The following is a 27837-nucleotide window of genomic DNA, read 5'->3' as shown; positions in this document are numbered from 1 at the left end:
CTGCAGGGACGAAGCTTCGGGACGCGTGGGAGTCCAGCTCCGCCTCCCGAAACCTCCTGCAACCAAGCTCTCTCCAGCGCTACTCTTCAGGGCAGCCCCATCGATACCGGGAGCTGCCCCAACGCGAGACTCGTCCCTCAGCTGCAGAGAGAGAACCTCGGGCTGCGTGGGAGTCCAGCTCCGTCACCCGAGGCCTCCTGCGGCTTAACCTTTGTTTTGTTTTTGATTTATTTTCTATTACACTTCTCAGGCAGCTCCATTGAATCCGGAGCCGCCCCATCACTGTCCGACCCTCCGGCTGCAGGGACGAAGCTTCGGGACGCGTGGGAGTCCAGCTCTGCCTCCCGAAACCTCCTGCAACCAAGCTCTCTCCAGCACTACTCTTCAGGGCAGCCCCATCGATACCGGGAGCTGCCCCAACGCGAGACTCGTCCCTCAGCTGCAGAGAGAGAATCTCGGGCCGCGTGGGAGTCCAGCTCCGTCACCCGAGGCCTCCTGCAGCTCAAATTTCTTGATCTTATTCCTATCAAGTCTCATCACACCTGTCAAGTTCCATCCTGTCCTAGTCTACAATCACTTCTCAAGCCTGGCTAAGTTTCTCCTGACTCTATACACTGTTTAAATCCGCCAAGGATTACCTGTTTTTTTCAACTGTTTTATGCTCTGCCACTCAATTGATTCTACCTAATTGCTTTAGTTTACTAAATGATCCCCAAATTTTATTTCAACTGTCCATCCCCTGCTTAGGACCTCCTGATTCCTCCCAACTGTTAACGTCCTTGCCTAACTACTAAGCCCCACCTGATTCTTTTCAACTGCTTCAGTCCTGCCCAATCATCCCGCCCTCCTCAATTGCAAACCTTCCGCTACTCTCGCCTCCCTCCCCCCCGAAGGCCCTCCAAACCCCCACCATGAAGCCACACCTATGGATCCTTCTTCTCCTTATCTGCTCATCCTCCAACATCTCCCTCTGCCTGAACCCTCCCCCCCTTACTTGCTGAACCCCATCTCTGTCAGTCCTATCCACCCTGGTGCCAAAATCCCCACGCTTTTGCGCACCAGAACCTACCCCTCCAAAAAAAACCCCAGAAGAATCAATCTTGCCTCCCTAAAGCCCATCCCCCCTGCCAACCCTCCCAACCCCACCTCAGACTCCCTCACCCCAGTCCCATCTCTATACTGCAACGCCAGATCCGCATGCAACAAAACCCAAATTCTGAAGGACCTTCTTGAAGATCTCAATCCCGGTTTCTTATTCATCACCGAAACTTGGATCGCAAAAGACGACTTCTTCTCTCAAAATGAACTCTGCTCTCACGGCTACCAAGGCCTCTTCTCCCCCAGATTTAATCGGAAAGGAGGTGGTCTAGCACTCCTCATAAATCATTCTTCGACGTCCAGCTCCTTGATAAGGGTAGCCAGGCTTCCCTAGAATACATGCTAGCCTCTGTCAACGATGAGCTTCACCCGCACCCACTAGGTATCCTGCTTCTATATCGCCCATCTTCGTCCCCCTGGAACAAATCCTCCGACCTCGTCCTTGAGACCATTACAAACGCCTTCCTCAGATTCCAAAGATTACTAATCATTGGGGATATTAATCTTCACTTAAACGACACTACCAACAAGGATGCATCTGATCTCATCAACTTCCTCACCTCTTTAGGCTTCCCCCCCAGCCCCCTCCCCAACCCATGAAAAAGGGCATGCATTAGACATCATCAGCTTCATTGACCTCACCGAATACAAAACTTCGATCGACGACACTCGCTGGGACCCCGTCCCCTGGTCCGACCACTTCCTAGGGGCTTTCTGCCTCCCCATTTTCATGTCCCGCATCGAACCCCCCCCTCGTTCCCCAATCCTATTACCTTCCGGAAAAAAAATTGCGAGCGATTTGTTCTGGGCCAAATTCCTCAACCTAATTTCCACCATCCCCAAACCTCCTAACCCTGAATCCAACTGGCACAACTGGATCACCCTCTCTGAGACCACCTACCACTCCCTTGCTCCACTTTCCACTAAAACGGTCTCCTACACCCGCAAGGCCCCTGGTACCTTCCCCTCCACAGACAACTAAAGCAGAAATGCCGTACACTAGAACGAAAATGGAAAAAATCTAAATCCCCCACTGACAGACAGTCCTGGAGGACTTCCATTAAGTTCTACAACACCGAATTAAAAAAATCAAGGAAGAACTACTTCGGCAACAAAATCTGCAGCTCCAACAACCAAAGTAACACCTTGTTCAATATCTGGCGTTCCATATCCTCTAAACACGACTCCTCCTCACTCCCCTCCTCTCCATCTGCTAACGACCTAGCAACATTCTTCAATGAGAAAGTAACCACCCTACGCTGCTCCTTTCCCCCAACCCCTGCTTACAACTCTCTGGTGCTCACTACCTCCACCCCTAATCTAAACGAGGCCAACCATATCCCAGCCGATAGATCCTGGACTGCCTTTGAGCTCGTTTCCGACTCCCAAGTCTCTAAACTGTGCCTCAAACTAAAATCTTGCAACTGCACCTTGGATCCTTTCCCCTCCTACTTATACGAGAACATTCCAGCACAGGCCATCTCATCTCTCACCAAACTCTTAAACTCCGCCCTGCTCTCAGGCCTATTTTCGACCAAAATGGGACACATTTCCCTATCCCCTCTCTTGAAAAAAGCTGATCTGGACCCCTCCACTCCTTCCAGCTATCGCCCAATAGCCAACATTCCACTTCTGACCAAAATGCTGGAATCCATCATAGCCACCCAACTCTCATCTTATCTTGAGAGATTCTCCATTCTCCTACCCTTCCAACATGGATTCAGACCCAACTATAGCACTGAATCTCTTTTATCCTCTTTAATTTCAAAGGTCCAACAACTCCACTCCTGCAACAAGTTCGCTGTCCTTCTTCAATTCGACCTCTCTGCTGCTTTCGACATTGTCCACCACGACATACTAATCCTCCAACTTTCCGATATTGGCATAAACTCCACAGTCCTAGATTGGTTCTCAAAATTCTTACGCTCCCGCTCCTACTTCGTCAACATGAATGGCACCTCATCCTCCCCTTGGAAACCGCTCTGCGGAGTCCCCCAGGGTTCACCTCTATCCCCGATTCTTTTCAATGTCTATATGTCCTCCCTGAAACTCCTCCAACTATCTACCACTGCGACACTCTACACCTACGCCGACGACATCCTTGTCCTTCTCGAAACTGACTCGAACCTCACCAACCTCTCTGATAACATCTCAACTTGCATAACTAATCTCCAATCCTGGGCTCTCTCCGTTCAGATGAAACTAAATGAGACCAAAACAAAACTTCTTTGGCTTGGCCCGAAATTGGATCATCTACCCTCCCTCATCCCTCTTTCCTCTGGCTCCAATCTACAGCTTGAGCACTCTAGCAAAGTTCTGGGAATCATCATTGACTCTACATTGTTCTTTAACGACCACATCAACTCCCTAGTAAAAAAATGCTTTTTCAATCTTCATATGTTAAGGAAAGTCAGATCCTGCTTCCACCAGCAACATTTCGCTGTCCTTGTCCAATCCATCATTCTCTCCAGACTTGACTACTGCAATTCCATCTACCTAAGCCTAACAAAGAAAAATCTTATCAGACTCCAACGGATTCAGAACACCGCAGCTAAACTAATCTTCACAAAAGGCAAATTCGACCATGTCTCCCCGCTTCTGTCTAAGCTTCACTGGCTCCCAGTCTTCCTCAGGGTTCGTTACAAATGTGCCTGTCTTACCTTCAAATCTCTTCACGGCATCCTTCCTCCCCTCTTTCCTTTATCTTGGCTCTCGAGTACTCATTCCACCAGATCCACTCAGAAATTCAAACTATCCTTCCCTTCTCTAAATGGCATCTCCCATACAGGAAAGCTTGGAACATCCCTCCTCTTCAGGATCACCGAGCTGTGGAACAGCTTTACTACCCATCTCCGGAGTTCGACCTCCCTCCAACACTTCAGAAAACATCTAAAAACCTGGCTTTTCGCCAAAATGTAACTTCCCCCTCTCCTTCCTATTTACCAAGCCCTCCTTCCTTCCATTGGAGTTCCTTTCTTTGTTCTTAATTCCTGTAAACCGTGTCGAGCTCCACTTCTGTGGAGATGACGCGGTATATAAATTTAAGGTTTAGTTTAGTTTATTCCTGACGGGACGGTCACTTCAGCCAAGCAGTCTTACAAACTATTCTCTTAATGGCCAACTCTCCCTCCAACCCATTACAGTAAGCTAGGGAGTCCCATATGTGAGAATATGCTGCCTGCTTGTCCTAGGATAAAGCACAGTTACTTACCATAACGAGTGTTATCCAGGGACAGCAGGCAGATATTCTCACATACCACCCTCCTCCCCTGGTTGGCTTCTTAGCTTGCTTATGGAACTGAGGTGCCGTGAGCTTCATCGGGCGAGAAGGCAGTTGCGCATGCATGGTGTGGGCTGTAGCGAAGTTTCTTAAAACTTAAAGTGACAATTCATTTTTCATACTGTCCTTAGATGATGTCACCCTTATGTGAGAATATCTGCCTGCTGTCCCTGGATAACATCTGTTACGGTAAAGAACTGTGCTGTATCTGGTGTAAAAAAAAAAAAAAAAATGCTGACTGCCATGAGTTGTATATTAGGGCAGGGAAGTTTTTCTCTTACCGGCATAAAATAACCAAAAATCAGTATTAGTACCTTTTTACAGTGTAAAGCCAATATTGGAGTAATGCCCATTAATATTTAGTTGTTAAAATGCCATTTATTTTATTACATCTGTGTGTTTAAAGAGCATAACCTCTTAAGTGCTGGTGTTTTTGGGTGGGAGGGAATTTAAAACAAAGTTTTACAACATTCCTATGCAAAAAGAAATGTTTATTTAAAACTGAAATCCTGTTTACAGTTTTATCAGTAAAATATTTTATAGTCTTTGCAGTAGTGCTAGGTTTGAAAGGTTTTCACTAATTTGTTTTTATTAAGATTCAGAAAGGGAAATATTTCTACTTGCCAAAGCATGAACAAAAAAAAAATACAGGTGTCTCAGAGGGAAAAGATCCAGCTTATGTGCTGCCAAGTAAAGATTCAGATGTTACAACAAAGACAAGGTGAAAGGAAGGAACAAAAAATTCTAAATATTATTTAAGTAATAAATTAAATAAATAAATACGAGATACCTGAATGTAAGTGGAGCAAAGTAAACTCTGACAAATTTTTCACTTTTGCTTTTTGTGTTTTGACTGTCCTTCACTGTTTACTTTATTTGATTGATCCCCAAATATGTGTTTCCTATCTTAAAACAGACTGTGGAGCTTATGCAATAAGTTGTTGTTTTTTTAAAATAATATATTTTATTAAGTTTCAAAAAGAACCAAATAAATACAGAATACCACAGTGTGCAAAGCACAGAAATGAGTACCAATATTCTTGTTACATTTCACTATGATATGCTGAAACCCACCCATCCACCCCCTCCCCTCCCAAAAAACACACAAAACCAACCCAGGTCAATCCACACTCCCCATTCCAGTGTGTCACTAACAGAAAAAGTTAAACATTCAACAAATGACTGCGAGCTCTGGGTGTCAGAGTGGTCCAAAAGGGTTCCCAACAAAAACAAAACGCATACCCCTGCTGTGTATCCAGAGACGGTACTCGAAGGCGTTCCATGGATGCCAATTCTATCATCAGAATTCGCCAATGAGCCAAATGCAATAAGTTTTAACATGTACATTAGGAATTATGCAGTAAAACATATTTAGGCAGATCTTAAGCCAATAGAGGAGGAGGAGGTAATCTAGCTAAAATTAAGTGAATAGCTTATCCAGTTGACTTTAAAATGGATAGTCATAAAGATAACTGGTTAAATTGCTGATTTTGAATATACCCACTTAAAGTTAACCAGATATACCGTATATACTTGAATATAAACCGGGATTCTGGGGCCAAAAAATTGGCCCAAAAATGGGTGTCCCGGTTTATATTTCAGCCAACAGTGCACCCCCTTCCAAAATTATTGCAGGCTGCTGCCCCCAGACTCTGCAACCTGCCCCCCTCCCTGCCCTATCCTCTACTTCTACTGCTGATCCCTGGTGGAGGTGCAGTGGGCTGTAGCGAACTTTCCGAGTTCCTGCCTTGCTGCTATCTGGCTGCTGCGAGTTTCTTCGACCGCTGAGCGGCACGAGCAGGCACGCAATTTGATGCTGTTTGGTGCTGAGCGACTTCCTTACTGGCTCACGATAATGGTCCTTCAAGCCCAGTAGGCCATTCTCACAGTGGCCAATCCAGGTTACTAGAACCTGGCCAAAATCCAAGGAGTAGTAATATTCCATGCTACCAATCCAGGGCAAGGCAAATAGTGGCTTCCCCCATGTCTTTCTCAATAACAGACTATGGACTTTTCCTCCAGGAAATCGTCCAAACCTTTCTTAAAACCAGCTGCATTGATACCTAAAGTGCCACTGCATTGGTGTGTTTATTACTATAAGAGTAGTATCAGTAACAATACAGTTGTAATGTGTGAGTGCCACTGACCTGTTTAAGTATTATGTTTGAGGGCTGGCATAATTTGAATGGAAGTCTGTGATCAGATTTTATTGAAAAAAACCATCAAATATCAAAAATATCAAATTAGTTTGTCTCTTTTTGGATATTGATCCTTGTGATCCAGATATTGTCCTAACTCTAGTTTGGAGGAGTGTGTTTCGCGCAGTGGTTGGATCTACAGCCTCAGCACCCTGGGGTTATGGGTTCAAACCCTGCGCTGCTCCTTGTGACCCTGGGCAAGTCACTCAGTCCTCTATAGCCTCAGGTACGTTAGATAGATTGTGAGCCCACCGGGACAGATAAGGAAAATGCTTGAGTACCTGATTGTAAAAACCGCTTAGATAACCTTGATAAGCGGTGTATCAAATCCTAATAAACTTGAAACTTTGTATGTCTTAAATATCAATATTGCATCCTGATAACTCTTAAATGGTAAATGAATCATGTTAGCCTAGTAAGTTATTTATTTATTAGGATTTAATAACCATCTTTATGAAGAGATTAATCTAAGGCAGTGTACTACTCTTAATATAAAACTTACAATTTTGTTAACATAAGAGTAATAAAAAGGCCAATACAGTGAATGAAAAACTCAGCAAAATGAAACTTCTCATAATAGGACTACCATGAAGCAGCCTCATAAAATATTCCATTTAACAGCACTGAAATTCAGATAGCAGAGATATAATACAATGTCAGCATAACACGTATGAAACACCTAATAAGCACACATTAGATGCTAATGCTTTTCTACAATACAGCTTATCATATAGCTAAGGGGCCAAGTGCAGGTATTAGGTGGGAACAAGATGTCCGTTGGGATAAGCAGATGGATGTCTAAACTTCAAGGCAAGTTGTTTATACTGTTAAACAAGACAGATTCTTATAAGTTACAGTATGTGTAAGCTAGTACGGGTGCAGAATGAGTGTATATTGAAGGCTTGGGAGAAGAGCCAGGTTAGGAGCTATGATCTTCTTATAAATTTAGCTTGACATAAACATGTCTCTTTTATACTCTTTTATGTTTTATAGGCAACAAGAGAAACACTTACTCAGCACTCAACAAACCTTGGTGATTCTGTTGGCAAAGAGAACGACCTAGCCTTAATCATTGATGGCCAGACCTTGAAATATGCGTTGTCTTTTGAAATTCGACAATATTTCCTGGATTTAGCACTTTCTTGTAAGGCTGTCATCTGTTGCAGGTAAGAACTGGACCTGGGGGTTTGATATTTAGCCCCAAAATAGCCAGTTAAATATATTTCCAGTGCAATAGGTGAGAGATTCTAGACCAGGGGTAGGGAACTCCGGTCCTCGAGAGCCGTATTCCAGTCGGGTTTTCAGGATTTCCCCAATGAAAACAATGCATGCACATAGTAGATCTCATGCATAATCGGGGAAATCTTGAAAACCTGACTGGAATACGGCTCTCGAAGACCGGAGTTCCCTACCCCTGTTCTAGACCATAGGGTTATTTACCACTACTCGCATGGTCTGCAGAAGAAATCCATTACAGGTTTTTCACTCTACCTCTGGTGTACTTCACAGGCTAGTTTAGTGCCCTCTAGTAGTCTCTTCTTCTGCACACATGGCTGCAGCTGTGTAGATTCTGCTCTCCCCATTTTATTAATTTAATTCGACGTAAGTTCGTCCTTTTCACGGCTATTTTTACGTTTGAAATGGATTTGAAGCTCTGCCTACTTGAAAATTCAGACTTCGATCTGTAGCTAACAGGCCAATCTTTTCTTCTGCACACATGGCTGCAGCTGTGTAGATTCTGCTCTCCCCATGTTATTATTTTAATTCAACGTAAGTTTGCCTCTCTTGTGGGTATTTTCACGTTTGAAATGGATTTGAAGCTCTGCTTGCTTGAGAATTCATAGACTTCAGTCTGTAGGTGACAGGCCGATCCATTCGGGGTACCTGCTTAATCTTCCTTGGAGTTTAGGGCTGTCCCTGACCTAGTCTTACTCCCTGTTAAGCGGGGGGTTGAGTGCAGACTGTGTAACACGCTTAGGGGACTTAGCAGTGTTCTGCAGCACGCTGGCTACATTTTCGCACCTCCGCCCATCCAGGTGCGCATCTGGTTGTCCGCAGGGGTGGAGGCATATTAAGACAGAGGAGTTTGACTAGCAGCCCAAATATCAGCTTGAAGGATGAATTTCTAGCAGTGTGGCAATGAATTCTAAACTGGCCATTAAAAAGGCTGGGAGCACATGTAGTTTGTTTGTGTCCAGTAACTGTGAGTAAAAAGGAGCTGACAGGCTCCAAAATTGATCTTTTAAAAGTTAATTTTGAGGTGTTTTGAAGGTTTCTTTGTGTTCCTCTATGTTCCCGCACCTGAAATAAGTTATGCTACGATATCTAGTTGGATCCTTAGAGTCAACTTACATGCTTGCGGGGCTACTATCCCCTATTTATTTATGTTAAGGCGCTTTTTGACAGGTGTGTAGCTTTCTGGTGGATGGAAGCTAGATCTGTTTCTCCTGAGGAGATTTGCAGGGTGGCAACGTGGTATTCTTTTCACACATATTTGCCAATTTCTATGGAGTGGATGTTGCTCTCAGACAGGACTCTGCCATTTGGGTCCTTGGTCTTAAGGGCCGGCTTTCTTGGGGGAACTGCTTTTGTACTTTCCTATGGTCTAGAACAGGGCTGCCCAAGTCCGGTCCTCGAGATCTACTGGCAGGCCAGGATTTCAGGATATCCACAATGAACATGCATGAGAGAGATTTGCATACCAGGAAGGCAGTGCCATTTTGTTTAGGAGCTAAGTGCTCGTGTTGGTCCAGGAGGCAGCCGTAAACGAGTCAGGGTCCGGGTTGGATGAGATGTCATAGTGGGACCAGAACTCCACTGGGTTTATTAGGCCTCTTGTGGATATTACCTTCCTAGACCTTTTTGCTATCTTAGGATTGGGTAGGTGTTGTTTTGCTTGCCAGTTAAGTTGGAAATTGCATAATCGGTGGTCAGACCAGAGGGAGTCAGACCAAGTGGCAAGCTCCCATAGAATTTTGGGGTGGACTTGTTCTTTAGAGGAGAAGGTTACTAGGTCTAATTGGTGGCCTTTGTGATGGTTTTTTTCAGGGATCGGTATGAAAAAGTCAAGAGAAGAGATGAGGGATCGCAAATCTTTAGTGTCACTCTGTTCAACCTGTTCTAGGTGAATGTTAAGGTCCCCGATCAGTAGGTTGTAGGGACCTGTAATTGAGTTAGTGAGAAGGAATTCTGAGAAGGTGTCTTTAGTGGCAGACCATTTCTTGGGAGGGATGTAGAATAGTGTGATAATTAAGTAATCTTCTAGTTGGTCTGACTGAAGTTTACAAGAAAGAATTTTGAGGTCTATTGAGGATTTCGAGGCTAAGATGATGGACTTGAATGAGTCTCTTGTTATGATGGCTAGACCCCCCCCTCTCCCTTGGTTCTAGGTAGGGATGTGATTTTACATTTGGGTGGAAGACACTCCCGAATTATGATATCATTGTCGGAGGTCAGCCATGTTTCAGTTAGGAGGACAAAGTCGGGGTTGGTCTCTTCTAGCCAGTCTTTAACGAGCTGGGTTTTGTTTCTGATAGATCGGATGTTTAAGAAGAAACCTTGTACCTTTTGGTGTTGAGGGGTGTCAACAGGAACTGAGTGGAAAATTTTCCTCAATGATCGGAGTTTTTTATTGTGAGGTTTCTTTGATTTGCTTGAGGGGGGAACAATCGGGATTTGGAAAGGGCCCCGTTCAGAACAATCAAGAATGTAGCGTTGGGCTGGCCTATGAGGGTCTGGGTTGGTTGGACGGGGTCTTATGAGGATAGGAATCGGGGAGGAGAGAAGTGCCTCTGCTAGCCAGTTTTTGTAACAAGCCCAATAAAACATAAGGAATGATGTAAGGTAGTTGGGCATAGGAGCCATCATGCAATGAGAGATGCTACAGGTTCTAGGATAGCTTAGACTAGATTAGATAGTAGAGTAATCATGCAAAGTACTTATTGGTTTGTCCGCTAGGTTTGGAGTAGTCCTGGGGATAATACGGTGATTGGGAGGTGAAGGAGGGGTGTTCAGAGCGGTCCCTCGCGCCGTTTGTCGGGGTACAGTCTTGGCGGGTTGCTGGTGTTGATGGAAACAGGCAGGCGGGCAGGAACAGGCGGTCGGCTCTGGGCGTTGTGGTAGAAGAGAAGGTTTCCGGCCATTTCTGGAGGTGAAGCATGCTCAAGTGCCTGGCCCTGTAGGAGGAGAGGCGGGTTGAGAGATCTGAACCGTGGGTTCGGTGCAGGTTGTTGGAGTCCTGTGGAGCTCCTCGAAGGGGCTTTGTCTACCCACAGCGAGTGGCTGGCGGGCAGTGGAGGTCGGTCGGCTTCCCTGCAGTCACTTCACAAAGGCACACACTAAGGTGCATGCGCCTTTGTCATGCGCCTTTGTCGGCGCGCCGAACAGCTGCGCGCCGTTGGTGCTTAGGTTTTCAGTGGAGTACTCCGCTGCTGGTTTGGGGGAGGGGCGGAGCAGTGCTCCCACGCTCCTCTCAACCCGGGAAGGTCTCGATGTCTCCGGCAGCCCGCAGGTATCGGTGCAGGGGGGAGAAGAAACGGCTTCCCGATGGTGCTGAAGTTTTCAATGGAGTAGTCCCCTGCTGGTTCGGGGGAGGGGCGGACCAGTGCTCCCACGCTCCTCTCAACCCAGGAAAGCCTCTGTTGCCATGTCTGGGTGGCCAGACCATCACTTTGCTGGCCCCTCCCATGTCCAAAAGGTCTTGTTCTAGGCGTTTGGGACTTGGTTGATTTTTTGGATGAGAATGTAATATAAAGATAGACGTACTAGCGGTCTGGAAGATCAAACGGCTGGACATAGAAGTAGACAATTTTGGGGGAAAAAAAATTGGGGTGAGGTATTTTTCAAGAATGGACTTTGGACGCTTCCAACTTTGGGCGACTAGTGTCCTAGGGCCAAAAGGGACTTAGACATTTGTTTTGATTATGCCCAAAATTAGATCAGCTACCCACCCTCATCCCACTATCCTCTGGCACCAATCTGCAGCTTGAGCACTCAAGCAAAGTTCTGGGAATCATCATTGACTCTACACTGTCCTTCAACGACCACATCAACTCCCTAGTAAAAAAATGCTTTTTCAATCTTCACATGCTAAGAAAAGTCAGATCCTGCTTCCACCAACAACATTTCGCTGTCCTCATTCAATCCATTATTCTATCCAGACTAGATTACTGCAACTCCATCTACTTAAGCCTAACAAAGAAAAGTCTTCTCAGACTTAAGCGGATTCAGAACACCGCAGCTAAACTAATCTTCGCAAAAAGCAAATTCAACCATGTCTCCCCGCTTCTGTCTAAGCTTCACTGGCTCCCAGTCATCCTCAGGGTTCACTACAAATGCGCCTGTCTAGCCTTCAAATCTCTTCACGGCATCCTTCCTCCCCTCTTTCCACTATCTTGGCTCTCCTTGAATCCTAACTCCACCAGATCCACTCAAAAATTCAAACTATCCTTCCCCTCTTTAAAAGGCTTATCCCATATAGGAAAACTTGGAACATCCCTCCTCTTCAGGATCACCGAGCTGTGGAACAGCTTTACTGCCCATCTTCGGAGTTCGACCTCCCTCCAACGCTTCAAAAAACATTTGAAAACTTGGCTTTTCTCCAAAATGTAACTACTCCCTCTCCATTATACTAAGTCCCCTCTTTCCTTCCTTTTTACCAAGCCCTTCTTCTTTCCATTGGAGTTCCTTTTTTTATTAATTCCTGTAAACCGTGTCGAGCTCCACTTCTGTGGAGATGATGCGGTATATAAACCTAAAGTTTAGTTTAGTTAGTTATAGATTAGGTGTTCCTATCTTTGACATGATATTGCCTTGGTTAAATACAATGTTTAAAATGTTTAAACTTAAAAAGCTGCGTCATTGAAATCAAATCGAAAAATTGATTCAACAGGGTGTTGAATTGGGCTGCACTAGTACAGAGGATAGACGTGGTAATGAGAAATAGGTGAAAGGTAAATGGGAACAAGAGGCTAGGGAAGGGGCAAGATGGGAAATAGGAGAGCTAGGGGTGAGAGAAGGAGATGGAAAGTTGATAGGTAGATGAAAAGTAGAAAGGAGTAGGGTGAAATTTGAATGGGCAGGGACAAAAAAAAAAAAAAGAAGGAAAGAGCTAAAATGGAAGAATCAGTATGTCAGAGACAGATACTGTATATTGAGGGAACAAGGCAGTAGGAGAGAGGAGAATTGAAAAAGAGACAACAGCCACTGGAAATAGAAGAGAAACAGAAAAGAAGACAAATAACTGGAACCAGCATAATAGAACGTGAAACCATCCAGAAAACAAAGGTAGAATAAAGTGTTTTATTTGGAATTTATTAATTGAAATGTGTTAGCTTTGGTAAATATTAATTGTAGATATCTTTGTATTTTATTCAGTTCAAAATATGGAGACCCTTTTCAGGTTTTGTATTTCACAATGTGCCTGGTAGTAGAGAGCTTTGTGTTGCTATTGATCAGATAACATGAAAATCAGGATTTTTTTTGTATGGTGACTTCCATGGAGAAATGTTCTAGTTCTAATCTGCACATTGTGGGGAGGTAGAATATCAGCTCCCATATAACTAATTTTATTATGGTGTGTTAAACTGACCTTTTCTTTTGCTTTCTTTCTCATTTTGCTCCTTGTTGTTTGAACATCATATATCTCCTTTATGTTTTTGCAGAAAAGCAGGTTAAAATATGTGTGGCGAGAAACATGGTTCTTTGAGTTTCTTTGGCAGGATCTATTGTTTTGCTTTAAACATGGGATCTAAAAGGAGTGGTGCACGAGGCTCTGCTGTCATTTACTGTGTTACTGAAGCTACTACCTTCTAAGAAGCTGCTGCAATAGGCAGCTGGTCAATCTTGCCTAATGGGACATCCCATTTTGGATGCTTGGGGAGAGGGGATTATGAAGGGCGCTAGCTCTTCCCTTGCTTCAGGCAGTAGATTGCCTTCCTGGTGGATATCCTAAAAACCTGACTGACTGGGTATGCACCAAAGACTGGTTGAGAAGCACTGGTTTAAGGTATTATGAGCAACATAATAATAAAATGCAAATGCATGTAAATTGCATATGTAACAGCTTGACCCTACGACAAGACCATTGTTGGAGACCATAGACACCGTTTTGAATTTGGCACCAGCAAAGCAGGTATGAGAACATAAGAATAGCCTTACTGGATCAGTAGCCGTTCTCACGGTGGCCAATCCAGGTCATGAGAACATAAGAATAGCCTTACTGGGCCAGACCAATGGTCCATCAAGCCCAGTAACCCGGTCTTATGGTGACCAATCCAGTTTTTCATATTATAGTAGACTCCCAACATAGATCTCTTTGTGTCTCTAGACTGTTCAGTCCCAACTGTCTCAAATATGTTGCCTTTCTCCTCAGCCAGCAAGGATGCTTCATCTGTGCATTTTCTCCAATACCACTAATTGGGAAAACTCTATTCAAACTTCACCAAGAGCATGCCTCAGTGATTCTCATAGCCCCACATTGGTCACATTAAGCCTGGTTTCCTCTCCTACAGCTCAGCAATCAGGATCCCATTGTGCTCTAGTTATTTCCAACTCTACTAACTCAGAACGATGGCTATCTCTTTTGTCCCCATCTATGTTCATTGGCACTCACAGCCTATTATCTATCTTCCCAGAAATAGATACCTCTCCCCTCTCATCTTCAGTCTTGAACATTATTGAGGCATCCAGAAAACCATCTACTAAATGCTGTTACCAATTTAAATGGACACAATTTGCTATTTGGTTTGATCTCCACTCCTTACGTCCAGTCATATGACCTCTACCATCTCTTCTAGACTACTTCCATCATCGTTCATATTCTAGACTTTTTCTCGGTGCAACTTTCATACTCAAATAGTGGACCCATCTCCATACATCCATTGATCTCCAGATTCATGAAGGGTCTTTACCACACCAATCCTCCACTTAGACTACCGCCTGTAGAATGGATTATGAATGTTGTTCTTTTGTAGCCAGACCTCAGGTTTTGTGGGAGTCTGAGCCCAAAGTGGGAAAGAGGGTGGGCAAAACTTTGCCCTGCACTCCCATGAACCCACATATCTGAGCTGGGGGGGGGGGGGCAAGCCCTCCCAGCAGAAGCCCTTCTCCAGCTGAAACCTAGCTATCTCATTGCAAGGTCTCCCACCTCTGCACATGCTCAGCTTCATAAAAACAAAGCATTTGCATGAGGGAAGGGCTGACATGGCAGTGGCCCAGAAAAAGCATTGCCAATGGTCAGGCTTCAGGTGGAGGACTGCTACACCACATATGCATGATAAAGTCCAGATTCACCCTATAACCTTGTGACTGAGTATATGTGGTCTCTTGCTCATGAGGAGGTTCTACTGCAGTGTGTTAGTGAGAAGTTATTTATTAAGTTAGTTTTATAGCCCGTCCTCCCCAGGAGCCCAGAACAGATTAACCCTTGTTCTCTCTTGAATGGCCTGGACCATGATAGCACCTTTCATGTGAGATGGGTAGATGGGCTTTTCCTTTGTTAATTACACAGTAACATAGTAAATGACAGCAGATAAAGACCTGCATGGTCCATATAGTCTTCCCAATAGTCACATACATTATCAAATCATTATTGAACCAACAGTCCAATAATATTATTACATTTTATTTGTTAAGTTAGACTTTACAATGTTTTCACTCTCCTACTGAGATATACATGACCTGTATTCATAGCATATGATATGAATGTGGTATAAAAAAATACACATACCTGACCTTGATTCATTCTTGCCATTTTCAGAGCTCAAATGATTGATTAAAAAAAAAAAAAAAAAAAGGTCTGCCCTGTACTGGTCCTACTTCCCACTACTGAAGTTGCCAATAATACCCACTCCAACCCATTCTGACATAGGCTGTAGAAATCTGTTTAGCATTATTCTCACATTCCAACTATTAGACTTGCCATCAAAGCCCTCTCTACCCATCTTTCCATATATGAGACACAGACCATAGAAGTCCATCTAACATTGGCTTCAATTCCACCCTGCTGGAGCTACTATATAAGCACCACTTCTGCCCATCATAAATGAACTTAGAACTTTTGATGGGTCAGGTTTTATTTTAATACTGCCCTCCCTTTCTATTTAGGGATCCTTTGTGTGTATCCCACACATTGTTTAAATTCTGTTGCTGTTTTTGTCTCCACTACCTGCATCTCCATCTGAGAAACTCATTCATTTAACAATTCCTCTTCTTCCCTTTGTTCAAACCCCTGCTTTAATCCTCTGGACCTTGTTAAAGATTTGGGAGTTAATATTCAATGAGTTTTAAGTGGGCAGGAATATCCCCTCTAACCTCTAAGGCACTGTGCGGTTAGTTCTGGGGCGATTTGTGAGTGGAGTTGGGGAATTTCTGGCAGTTATGTGAGCATTCGACATTTTTGGTGCTGGTGCTTACATAGTTAAGCGGGTAGATAGGACCACACAAAAAATAGTCCTATCATTGCCCACTTAGCTGTATGGGTACTGGTATTGAATATTGTCCATTGCCCACATAACTTCGGGGATGGTGGTTAACCCAGGTATTCAGTGCTGTGCCCAGGTTAGATTTATGCTGTGGTGGTCAGCAACTTTAAACCTGCTGCTTGTCACAGGCTGAATACTGGGTGAAATATTTTTATTTATTCAGTTTGCATTTTATTTCTTCCTTGTCATTCCCTTTTCTTATCTCTCTTTTCTTAGTAATAAGAGAATGATGGGACCCAGTAGCCTTGCACTCTGCTTAAATTGTAGCATACTTAATTGTAACTAACTGATGTTGAACTTTTGAAAACATTTTACTCAAATATTAATTATAATGGAATATGTAGTATATAATTTCTAGCATGCAGATGAGATATAGTCTGATATCTTTAGCTTATTGTAAAACTGATGTACAGTAAAACCTTGGATTGCAAGTAACTTGGTTTGCAAGTATTTTGCAAGACAAGCAAAACATTTGATTAAATTTTAACTTGATATACAAGCAATGTCTTGCAATACAAGTACTTGCAGTATACACACATCACAACTGAGTTGATGGTTCTTCTCTCTCCGACGCTGCAAGAATGTAGTGACTGTTCTAAACAAGCAAAGTCTTGCAATACGAGTACATGCAGCATACACGTGTCACATCATCACAATTGAGCCAACGGTTCTCTCTCTGACGCTGCAGGAGTGTTGCGACTATTCTAAATGAGCAAGGGCTTGCAATTCAAGTACGTATAGTATTTTGTATTAAAGTTTTTGGGTTGTGGAATGAATCATCCGAGTTTCCATTATTTCCTATGGGGAAATTCGCTTTGATATGAGTGCTTTGGATTGCAAGCATGCTTCTGGAACGAATTATGCTCGCAAACCAAGGTTTTATTGTATTACTAAAATCAGATTGGTATCTAGAATTCTACTGTAGAAGAGGGTAAAAAATAATTTTAGAATGGCTCAGTACATTCACTTACATTTAAGTAGGAATACAATATTTCAGAATAATCACTATAAATATCCTTGAGATATTTTCATACATTTAGTTGAACAGCATAACTAATCTGTATACACTTCTCCCTCCGTATTTGCGGATTTGGCACTCGTGGTTTCACATATTCATGATTTTTCATCGGCTGACTCCTCCCCCCAAAATTACTGTATAACTTTATTTTCTGTTATTTATTTTCAAATGGTTGGTTATAGTCTTAACTATATAAGTTCCAAGGAGATCCCAATCCATAATATCCTTCATTGTTATACATACCCCTCCTTTCCTACACTTATCTTATTGTACTCCTAACAACTGTATGCGCCCCCCTTGCCTCTGACCAATCAGAGAAGACATGAATGACACTGAAAAGGGAGGAGTGCTTTGAGGGTCAAACCCCTCATCCTTCTCTCTTTACCTTCGCCCGTCAAAAGCCCTGCAATTATTAGCTGTCTTGAAAAGCGATAATTGTCTACCAGCTGCGAACTGTAAGCAATTACAGAACCTCTAGAAAAAAAAAGCCAGAACAGAGATGACAGAGGCAGCAGGAACAGCATGAGACTAGTTAAATCTCACCGTCCATTTCCCCAGGAAGAGAAAGATGCGAGAGATGAGCAGTTTTTTAGCCTGGTCTTACAGTATGTCCAGCTCGTGCCTGTAAAGCGCAGCTGGAACCTGCTCTCCACTCATCCAGTGCCATTTTCACAAGTCAGGAATGCACAGTTAGAATGCATGCGGGATCAACACGGTCTGGCAGGAAAAATAGATGGCAGGTCAAGCGCATTGTAGTAGTCTTTTCCAAAAACTATTGTATATGTTATTCGCAGTTTTGATAACAAAAACACTGTCTTTTGCAAAAAAATGCAAATAACATGTACAATAGTTAGTCGCGATTTTTCCATATTCGTGGCTATAGCCGGAACGCATCCACCGCGAATACGGAGGGAGAAGTGTATTTGACTACTCTGAAAATTGGATCTGCTTGCAGCCTTTGAAGTCTGTCATTGTGCATTACTGAATTAAAGGATAGTCATCTTATTAGTAGGACTTTAACCATATCATAAGAAAGAGATGAGTTAGTCTTTATATCCCCATTTTCCAAATCCTTTTTTTTTTTAATTTTTAAGTTTTTTTAGTTTGAAATTGAAATTTTCTGAAATAGCACTGAATAAGCTGCTGTTTGTGGCCTGGAATCAGTTAATAAACTGATGTGTCTGTATAATAATATACTACAGTATTTTATTAAAAAGAGAAAGAGAGAAAGAAATGAATGAGAGAGAATGAGAATTCAGTTGTGCATACTTTTCTAAAAATGCTGTTTGGCATGTGTTGTATAGCTTAAAGGTTGAATTGGGAACCTTTCCAAGAACTGCTCTTTGAGAATATCTAAATCTGGATTACAGCTGTCTCTTTTGGAAAGACTTGAATAACTTAACATAAAGGAAACTGGCTGACATTCTCTTTTTACTTTTCAGAGTGTCTCCAATACAGAAGTCTGAAATAGTTGACATGGTAAAGAAACATGTGCATGCCATCACATTGGCCATTGGAGATGGTGCCAACGATGTAGGAATGATCCAGACCGCACACGTTGGAGTTGGAATCAGTGGGAATGAGGGCATGCAGGCAACCAACTCCTCTGACTACTCCATAGCACAGGTCAGAAGCACAAAATAACAGCTGCTGTAGCCTGCTGACAGAGGTATCGGCTGTGCTAGAGTGTTTCAGTAGTTCAGACCTTGCCTTCAATCCAAGGGAATTATTTGCTCTTTGAGGCTGCTGTGTAAAACTGACACCTCAGATGTACTTGAGCTCCTTTTAGTTCTGATCTTGTCATTCCCTTTGGAGCAATGATCTGTGCTCTGTCAGAGCCTTAGGTTTCTTTCTACTAGCTGTAAAGTGTTTAAACTGACCTGTAGTCAAGAAGAGATGCAGTGCTGGATATTTGTATTTAAAGTCCTTATAATTATAATTTGTATTTCTTCTCTGTGCTTTGTTTATAAAGGAAGAACTCAAGGCATTCACCAGGCACTAGCAATGTTTTTGGCTATATTAACAAATATTTAATGGAAAAATCATCTTTATTAAAATTTTTCATAAAAAGATAACATAAACTGTGTTAAACACACAAGAAAATGTTATTTTACAATGGTATTATGCAAAACAAATTCTCTCAGATCAAAATATATAACTTTTAATAAGAATAGCACACCTCCTCCACTCATCCACCTCTTACCCCTCTCCTTATTACTCTATGTATTCAATCAAATTCTTAACCTGTTTAGAAGAGTGCTACATTAACAAACATACATAGAAACATATTTTAGAAAGGCTATACCAATTGGGATTGAGACATCCAGGCTGGAACGTCTCAAGATCCACTAGTATATAAGAAAAGGATCTGCATACATAATGAAGTAGATGTTTATGTGCCAGTTACATATAACAGGTACATCCCTTTTAGAATCATAAATATCTACAAAATCAACTGGTCAATAAGGACACAAACATAAATATTATAAAATAGAAATATATAAATGTTTTTTAGCCATTTTGGAAATACTGGCACTTTTCCCAAAACTGTCATGAAACATGGTATCTCTTGCTGGTGTTGTTTTCATGGCAAACAGCAAATAGAATGTTAGGAATTATCAGGAAAAGAATGGAAAACAAAGATGAAAATGGTACTGCTGCACCTCGAATACTGTGTGCAGTTCTGGTCATCATATCTCAAAAAAGATATATCGAAATTAGAAAAGGTAGAGAGAAGGGTGACAAAAATGATAAAAGGGATGGAACGACTTCCCTATGAGGAGAGGCTAAAGTGGCTAGGGTTTTTCAGCTTGGAGAAGGGACGGCTCAGGGGTGATATGATAGAGGTTTATAAAATAATGAGTGGAGTGGAGTGGAAAGGGTAGATGTGAATTGCTTGTTCACTCTGTTCAAAAATACTAGTACTAGGGGACATGTGATGAAGCTACTAAGTAGTAGATTTATAACAAACCAGAGAAAATGTTTCTTCACACATCATGTAATTAAACTCTGGAATTTGTTGCTGGAGAATGTGGTGATATCAGTTAGCTTAGCAGGGTTTTTAAAAAGGTTTGAATAATTTCCTAAAAGAGAAGTCCATAGGCAATTATTGAGATGACTTGGAGAAATCCACTGCTTATTCCTAGGATAAGTAGTATAAAATCTGTTTTACTACTTGGGATCTGGCTAGGTACTTGGGACCTGAGTTGGCCACTGTTGGAAACAGGATAATGGGTTTGATGGACCTTTGGTCTGTCCCAGAATAGCAATTCTTATGTTCTTAATAAGAGGAGAAAAACACGAATCTCTCCAGTGAAGCACTGCTTGATGGAGGCACTTTTTTGAACCTAGATGTCTCGAGTAACAGGTGTAAATCTTGACATCAGTCTTTGGACATAGACTTGCATTACTCTTCTGAGATAGTGATTGTATTTATAATTTTGAGACCCACCATAGTCCTGCCCAAAACATACCTATTACTACTACTATTTATTATTTCTATAGTGCTACCAGATGCACACAGCTCTGTACATTAAACACGCAAGAAATTACTTGTAAGAGCTTACAATGTAAATTATGACAAACACACAGGATACAGAGTAGCTCAATATATGGTGCTCATGAATGGACATACAAAGGGAAGAAGAGGTAGAGAGGGTAGGGGCTACAGAAGGAATAAGAAATAAATATAGTGTATTACAAGTTGGAAGTGTTAGGACCTAAACACAGCTTTGAAAAAGTGGGCTTTGAGCTTGGATTTGAATACCGCCAGAGACGGAGCCTGGTGTACTGATTCAGGCAGGTTGTTCCAAGTGTGTGGTGTTGTTCCAAGTGTGTGGTGTAGTTGGCAGTAAAGAGAAGGGTACAGACAAGAAAGACTTACCTGAAGAATGGAGTTCCAGGGGCGGGATGTAAGGAGAGATAAGAGAGGAGAAATATTGAGGAGCTGCAGAGTTGATACACTTGTAGGTCAGTAAGAGGAGTGTGAACTGTTTGCGGAAGCAGACAGGGAGCCAATGAAGCAACTTGAGGAAAGGTGTAATATGAGCATAACGACACTGGTGGAATACAAAGTGCACAGCAGAATTCTGAACAGATTGAAGGAGGAAGAGATGGGTTAGCGGGAGACCCGTGAGAAGCATGTTGCGGTAATCCAGGCGAGAGGCTATGAGGGTGTGGATAATGGTCTTGGCAGCAAACTCAGAAATGAAACTATGGATTTTTGCGAGGTTGTATAGAAAGAAGTGATACATTTTGGCAGTCTGTTGGATATGCGAAGAGGACAGAGGCAAGTAAAATATGATCCTGAGTTACGAGCCGACAAGACAGGGAGGATGAGAGCATTATCCACTGAAATAGAGAAGGTAGGGAGAGGAAAGGCAGGTTTAGGAGGAAAAATAAGGAGTTCTATCTTGTCCATGTTTAACTTTAGATGGCAGCGAGACATCCATGTAACAATGTCAGACAGAGAGGCCAAGACTCGGGCCTTGATTACAGTAGAATTTTCAGGCATAGAGAAGTAGATTTTTTGAGTCATCAGCATAGAAATGCCTAGACCACACACCCATACTATCTGCATGTTTTGGAGTTTTACACCAATACAGTATAACTTGGTTTAGTAAAGTAAGAATTTTTTATTTTTCATTATTAAGACAGTATTTATTTTAAATATTTATAACCCATTACATCCAAGAGTTCTTTGCAGGGTATAATAAAACATACATAAAATACATAATAGAACATCATTAACATAAAATAATACAGATTACATTATAGAGATGTTCAAATATAAATACTACTGATAAACACAATGAAACAAAATTGTTTTCAAACATTTTCTAAATTGCAAGACACCAGGCAGGGATCTAACTTCTAAAGGCAGAGTGTTCCACAGTGTTACATCTTGAATGGAAAGCATAGATCATCAATGAGCTAGAAGTTTGACCGATTTAGATGATTCAACATCCTAAAATTTCATATCATCATAAGAATATAAGACCAGTGCCCTAACTGAGACTAGCATTACCTGCGTTCATTCTGGTTCAGCAGGAACTTGTCTAACTTTGCCTTAAATCCCTGGACAGTGTTTTCCCCTATAACAGCTCCAGAAGAGCGTTCCAGTTTTCTACCACTTTCTAGGTGAAGAAGAACTTCCTTATGTTTGTACGGAATCTATCCCCTTTTAACTTTAGAGAGTGCCCTCTTGTTCTCTCTACCTTGGAGAGGGTGAACAACCTGTCTATTCCCTTCATTATCTTGAATGTTTCGATCATGTCCCCTCTGTCTCCTCTTATCAAGGAAGAAGAGGCTCATTTTCTCTAATCTCTCACTGCGACTCCTCCAGCCCCTTAACCATTTTAGTCGCTCTTCTCTGGACCCTTTTGAGTAGTACCATGTCCTTCTTCATGTACGGCGACCAGTGCTGGACGCAGTATTCCAGGTGAGGGCATGATCCCCTTCGTAATCATTCCTAGCATTCTGTTCGCCCTTTTCGCCACTGCCGCACATTGCGTGGATGGCTTCATTGACTTGTCGACCAGTACTCCTAAGTCTCTTTCCTGGGGGGGTCTCTTCAAGTACTGCACCGGACATCCTGTATTCGTATATAAGATTTTTGTTACTGACATGCATCACCTTACACTTATCCATGTTAAATCTCATTTGCCATGTCACAGCCCATTTCTCGAGTGTGTTTATGTCACGTTGCAGGTCTTCGCAGTCCTCCTGCATCCTCACTACTCTGAATAACTTTGTATCGTCTGCAAATTTAATCACCTCACTCGTACCAATTTACAGGTCGTTTATAAATATGTTGAAGAGCACAGGTCCAAGCACCGAACCTTGCGGCACTCCACTCGTGATGCTTTTCCAGTTTGAGTATTGTCCATTTACCCCCATTCTCTGTTTCCTATCCACTAGCCAGTTTTTAATCCACGTGAGTATTTCACTCTTGATTCCTTGGCTCACAATTTTTCGAAGTAGTCATTCATGCAGAACCTTGTCGAACAATTTCTGAAAATCCAGATATACAGTGTTGACCGGGTCACCCTTGTCTATCTGCCTGTTTACTCCCTCGAAGAAGTGCAGCAAGTTTGTCAAGCAAGATCTTCCTTTGCTGAAGCCGTGCTGGCTGGTCCTCATCAGATTGTGTTCGTCAAGGTGATCAAGGATGCGGTCCTTTATCAGCGCCTCTACCATCTTTCCCGGTACCGAAGTCAGACTCGCTAGTTTCCTAGATCTCCCTTCGAACCTTTATTGAAGATTGGCGTAACATTCACCATTTTCCAGTCTTCCAGAATCCTTCTCGATTTGATCGACAGAATGGCTTTTAGTTTAAGCAGTTCAGCTATAGCCCTTTTCAGTTCCTTGATTACCCTTGGATGGATGCTATCTGGTCCCGGGGATTTATCGTTTTTAAGCCTATCAATCTGCCTGCATACCTCTTCTAGACTGACCATCAACCCTGTCAGTTTCCCGTCTTTGTTTCCTACATATATTCTGTCGGCTTCCGGTATGTTGTGTATATCCTCTTCGGTAAATACAAATGCAAAAAATATGTTCAGTTTGTCGGCGATGGCTTTTTCTTCCGTTAGTACTCCCTTTATTCCATGGTCATCCAATAGCCCTACCGCTTCCTTCGTGGCTTGTTTCCCCTTAATAAATTGAAAGAACAACTTGAAGTTTTTTGCCTCCTTGGCTATTTTTTTCTCGTAGTCTCTTTTGGCCCCTCATACCGCCTTATGGCACCTTCTTTGATGTTTGTGCTTTTTCCAGTTTTCGTCCATTTTTTACCTTTTCCATTCCCTAAACAAAGTCTTCTTGTCTCTATTCGCTTCCTTCACCTCTACAGTGAGCCATGCCAGTTCCTTGTTCTTTTTCCTCTTGGAACCCTTGTTGATATGCGCCTCTGTGACTGTGTCCTTAAAAAGGGACCATGCTTTACTCTAGTGTTTTTACAGTGCTTATCCCCTTCTTGATCTTCTTCCCCACCATGAGTCTCATCCCTTCGTAATTCCCTTTTTGGAAGTTCAGTGCCGTGGCCATCATTCTGGATCGATGTTTTGCCCCTGTGTCCAAGTTGAAGCAGATCATATTGTGATCACTGTTTCCCAGCGTCCCTTCTACTTCTACACCTTGCGCCGGTTCTCGTAGTCCATTTAGAATTAAGTCCAGAATTGCATTTCCTCTCTTATTTTCCATGACAAATTATTCCAGGAAGCAATTGCCTACAGCATCCAGGAATTTGGTCTCCCTACTGCAGCTGGAGGTGCCTAGGTTCTAGTCTATCCCCAGATAATTGAAGTCACCCAAGGTAACTGCGTTGCCTCCCTTGCAGTTGTGTTTAATCTCGTCCTTCATTTCTCCATCAATTTCTTCGAACTGCTCTGGGGGTCGGTAGTAAATGCCGATCTTCGTTTCCGTTCCATTTGTTCCTGGAATTTAGACCCATAGAGACTCTACCTTATTTTTCGTTTCCGGCATGTTCTCTCTGGTAGACTCAACTCCCTCTTTGATGTATAGGGCAATACCCCCACCTTTTTGAGTTACTCTGTCTCTGCGGTATAGCTTGTATCCCGGAAGCACAGTGTCCCAGACGTTTTCCTCATTCCACAATGTTTCCGTGATGCCAATGATGTCAAGGTTATCTTTTTGTGCCATAGCTTCCAATTCCCCCATCTTATTCCTTAGGCTCCTTGCATTTGTGTACATACACTTGAGTTTGCGGCCTGTTACTTTCTTGCATTTCCTTCCCTCTTGTGTCTCTTTTGGTCCATCAGGATTTCTGTCTTGCCTATGATCCGGTGAGTCTTCGCCGCTATCTTCCTGCACGGTATCCTCTGGGTATACCAGATCCCGAACCATCAACTCTTAGTCGACTGTCAGCTTTCCCCTTCTTCCTAGTTTAAAAACTTATCAATTTCTCTCTTGATGTTGCTTGCAAGTAGCCTCATTCCATCTCCGCTGAGGTAGAGTCCATGCTTCCTGAATAGCTTGCTCTTCACCCAGAACATCGTCCAGTTGCGCACGACGTGGAATCCTTCTTCCTCACACCAGCACCTCATCCATGCGTTGACTGCTTGTAGATCAGTCTGCCTCTTCTCGTTGGCCCTGGGTACCGGCAGAATCTCCGAGAACGCTACCCTCGGTGTTCTGGTCTTCAGCTTCCCTCCTAGCATCCAGAACTGGTCCTTCAGTCCTTCCCTGCTGTAGTTCCTGTTGCTCACATTGTTTGTCCCCCACATGGATCACCACCGCTGCATCTTCCTCTTCCACGCTGTCGATCCTGTCAATGCGGCTCACTATATCTTCTACCTTGGCTCCTGATAGGCAGGTCACCAGCCGATTCTGTCTTCCTCCCGCTATGTGGCTGTCAACTTGTCTGATGATGGTGTTTCCCACGACAATTGCTGTCCTCCCTATCTTCTCTTGCCTCTCTAGCCGCAGGTCCGTGTCCTCTGAAATAATGAAGCCAATACTAAAGGATTGTTCCAGTGTAATATGTGAGACATTCTAGACAATAGGGTTATTTCCCTTTCGCCGCATGCTGCAGAAGGAATCCACTCCGGACTTTTCACTCTGCCTCTATTGTATTTCACTGGGCTCTCTAGCTCCACCTCAGTTCTTTCCTTTTGCACACATAACTGCAGTTGTGTATGTTCTGCTCTCTTAATTTTATTATTTTTAATTCGATGTACTGTCGTCCCCTTTTCGGGTAATTTCGTGTTTGAAGCAATTTTAAAGCTCTGCCTGCTTGAGATTTCACAGACTTCAGTCTGTAGCTGACAGGCCAATCCCTTCTGGGTACCTGTTGACCAGCCTGCGTAGTTTTATCTGGAACTCAGGCCGTTCCTGAAGTGGTATTACCTCCTGTTAAGCAGGAGTCGAGCGCAGGCTGTTAGGTGCCCTTAGGAGGCTTAGTGGTGTCTCGCAGGGTGCAGGCTGTGTCTTCGTGCCTCTGCCTGTTCCTGGAACAATTAGATACCCAAAATGAATACATAAAAAACCTTTTGAATGTTTATGACACTTTGAGAAGTTGGAATAGTAATCAGTATAGTACAATGCTTAAAGTGCGATGATTGAACAAGCAAAGATTTTCTCTAGGGGCAAAACCCCGGCGTGATCTTTTTACTATCAGTTGATTGGTTCTGAGCACTTTTTTGTACTTAGTTTATATAATAAGCATTAACAAAAAGTTAGTCAGTGGCGTTAAATAAGTTGGCGTTAAATATTCCAAAAACAATGTTATTTCCCTGGAAAGAGGATCTCACAATGAGCTCTCCAATTTCTCTGAATAACATCTCTGAATAACAAATGGTTAACAGTACATTATCAAAATTCTAGGAGTAACACAGGATCAAAAGTATCATATCACGACCACATTGGCTCAGTTGTCAAGAATTGTTTTTATAAATTGCACATAAGATCCCTGGCAAAGACAATTGATTTCCTAATTTCCTAATTCATTCTCTCGTAATTTCCAAATTAGATTACTGCAACTGTTTACTAAAGGTATCCCATCCCGATATTAAACTTAGCCCACATTTTTTTTCCCCGTCCCGATGTTATTACCTTACATGTCTTCTGTCCTATTATGAATTGTAGTTTCTCTTTCTTTCCTTTTGTTTTGGTTAGTCATTTTTGTTGTTTTGTACATTTGATATTAATTATTTATATTACTGTTTCCTTTATTTTATTTGTGAATTGCTTAGAAATATTGATAAGCATTCAGTCAAATTTTTTAAATTCTTTATTAATTTTCCAAACTTACTAAAAAGTGCATACAAATAGGTATACAGATATAAACAATTATCAGCACTTATATTTGCACAAATATTAAAAATGAAATACCCTCCCCCCCTTACCCTCCCTCCCTATCTGGATGTGTGTGGAAAATTAACACATTCCGAGAATTAAGGATCTTATAAATTAATCGCTCTACAATTTAACAAATGTTTCCAAAAGACCCCAGACTTCTTTAAACTTTTTATTGTTTACCACCTGTTCCGCATTCTTTCTCTCATACCTGTAATATAAGCACATGTTTCCCACCAAAAGAAAAGGTTTAACCTGTCATAATTTTTCTAGTTCCTGGTTATCATTTGCATAGCAACCCCCGTCATAATCAAAAGAAGTCTGCTTTTATGTTTGTCAATTGGATTCTTAGGTCTCAATAATGATCCAAATAAAGCCACCTTGTATGTCAATGGCATAGAAACACCGAGTATCATATTATTCTTTTCCCATATTGATTTCCAGAAATTGAGTATCAAGGGACAATAAAACAACAAATGATCCAGTGTCCCTACTTCAAGATGAAAATGCCAGCATCTATTAGACTTCGAATTATCCAACTTTTGTAAACGAATTGGGGTCCAAAAAATTCTATATAAGAAAAAAAAAAAATCAAGTTTGTCTCATAGATGCTGATGCTGTACATCTCATCCTCCAAGTCCAAATCTGTGGCCATTGTATAGCAGAAATATGCTGCTTTGTTTCTATACTCCAAATGTCTTTTAAGCTGGTTTTAGGTTTTTTTTTCTAGATATTCAGATATTAATTTGTACCACTTGGTGGCTTGATGCCCTTGAAAATCTGTCTGGAAACATAGGCCCAGCAAGCTATACTGATTTTTTTAATTTTCGCCAGTCAGGGAACCCCTTCTGAACGGCCTGCTACAATTATAACCTTGAGACTTTGATATGCCAAATGATTGTTGCAATTGTAATAAAATTCCCATTTTACCATTTGAAATCACATCAC

The 27837-nt window shown here is 42.3% G+C and overlaps 1 protein-coding gene across 1 annotated transcript in view; it reads left to right on the top strand.

Annotated features, from left to right (window-relative positions):
- Nucleotides 1–27837, top strand: part of ATP8A2 (ATPase phospholipid transporting 8A2) — a 457609-nt gene that overhangs the window by 249970 nt on the left and 179802 nt on the right. The window contains exons 18-19 of the mRNA XM_033950263.1: nt 7570–7742; nt 18519–18702. Of these exons, the coding sequence (XP_033806154.1) occupies nt 7570–7742; nt 18519–18702 (357 nt within the window). The remainder of the gene's footprint in view (nt 1–7569; nt 7743–18518; nt 18703–27837) is intronic.

Source organism: Geotrypetes seraphini, chromosome 6 (genome assembly GCF_902459505.1).
Source record: "Geotrypetes seraphini chromosome 6, aGeoSer1.1, whole genome shotgun sequence".
Lineage (NCBI taxonomy): Eukaryota > Metazoa > Chordata > Amphibia > Gymnophiona > Dermophiidae > Geotrypetes > Geotrypetes seraphini.
Note: the sequence above shows the minus strand (reverse complement) of the source record. Positions and strands in the feature narration are given on the sequence as shown.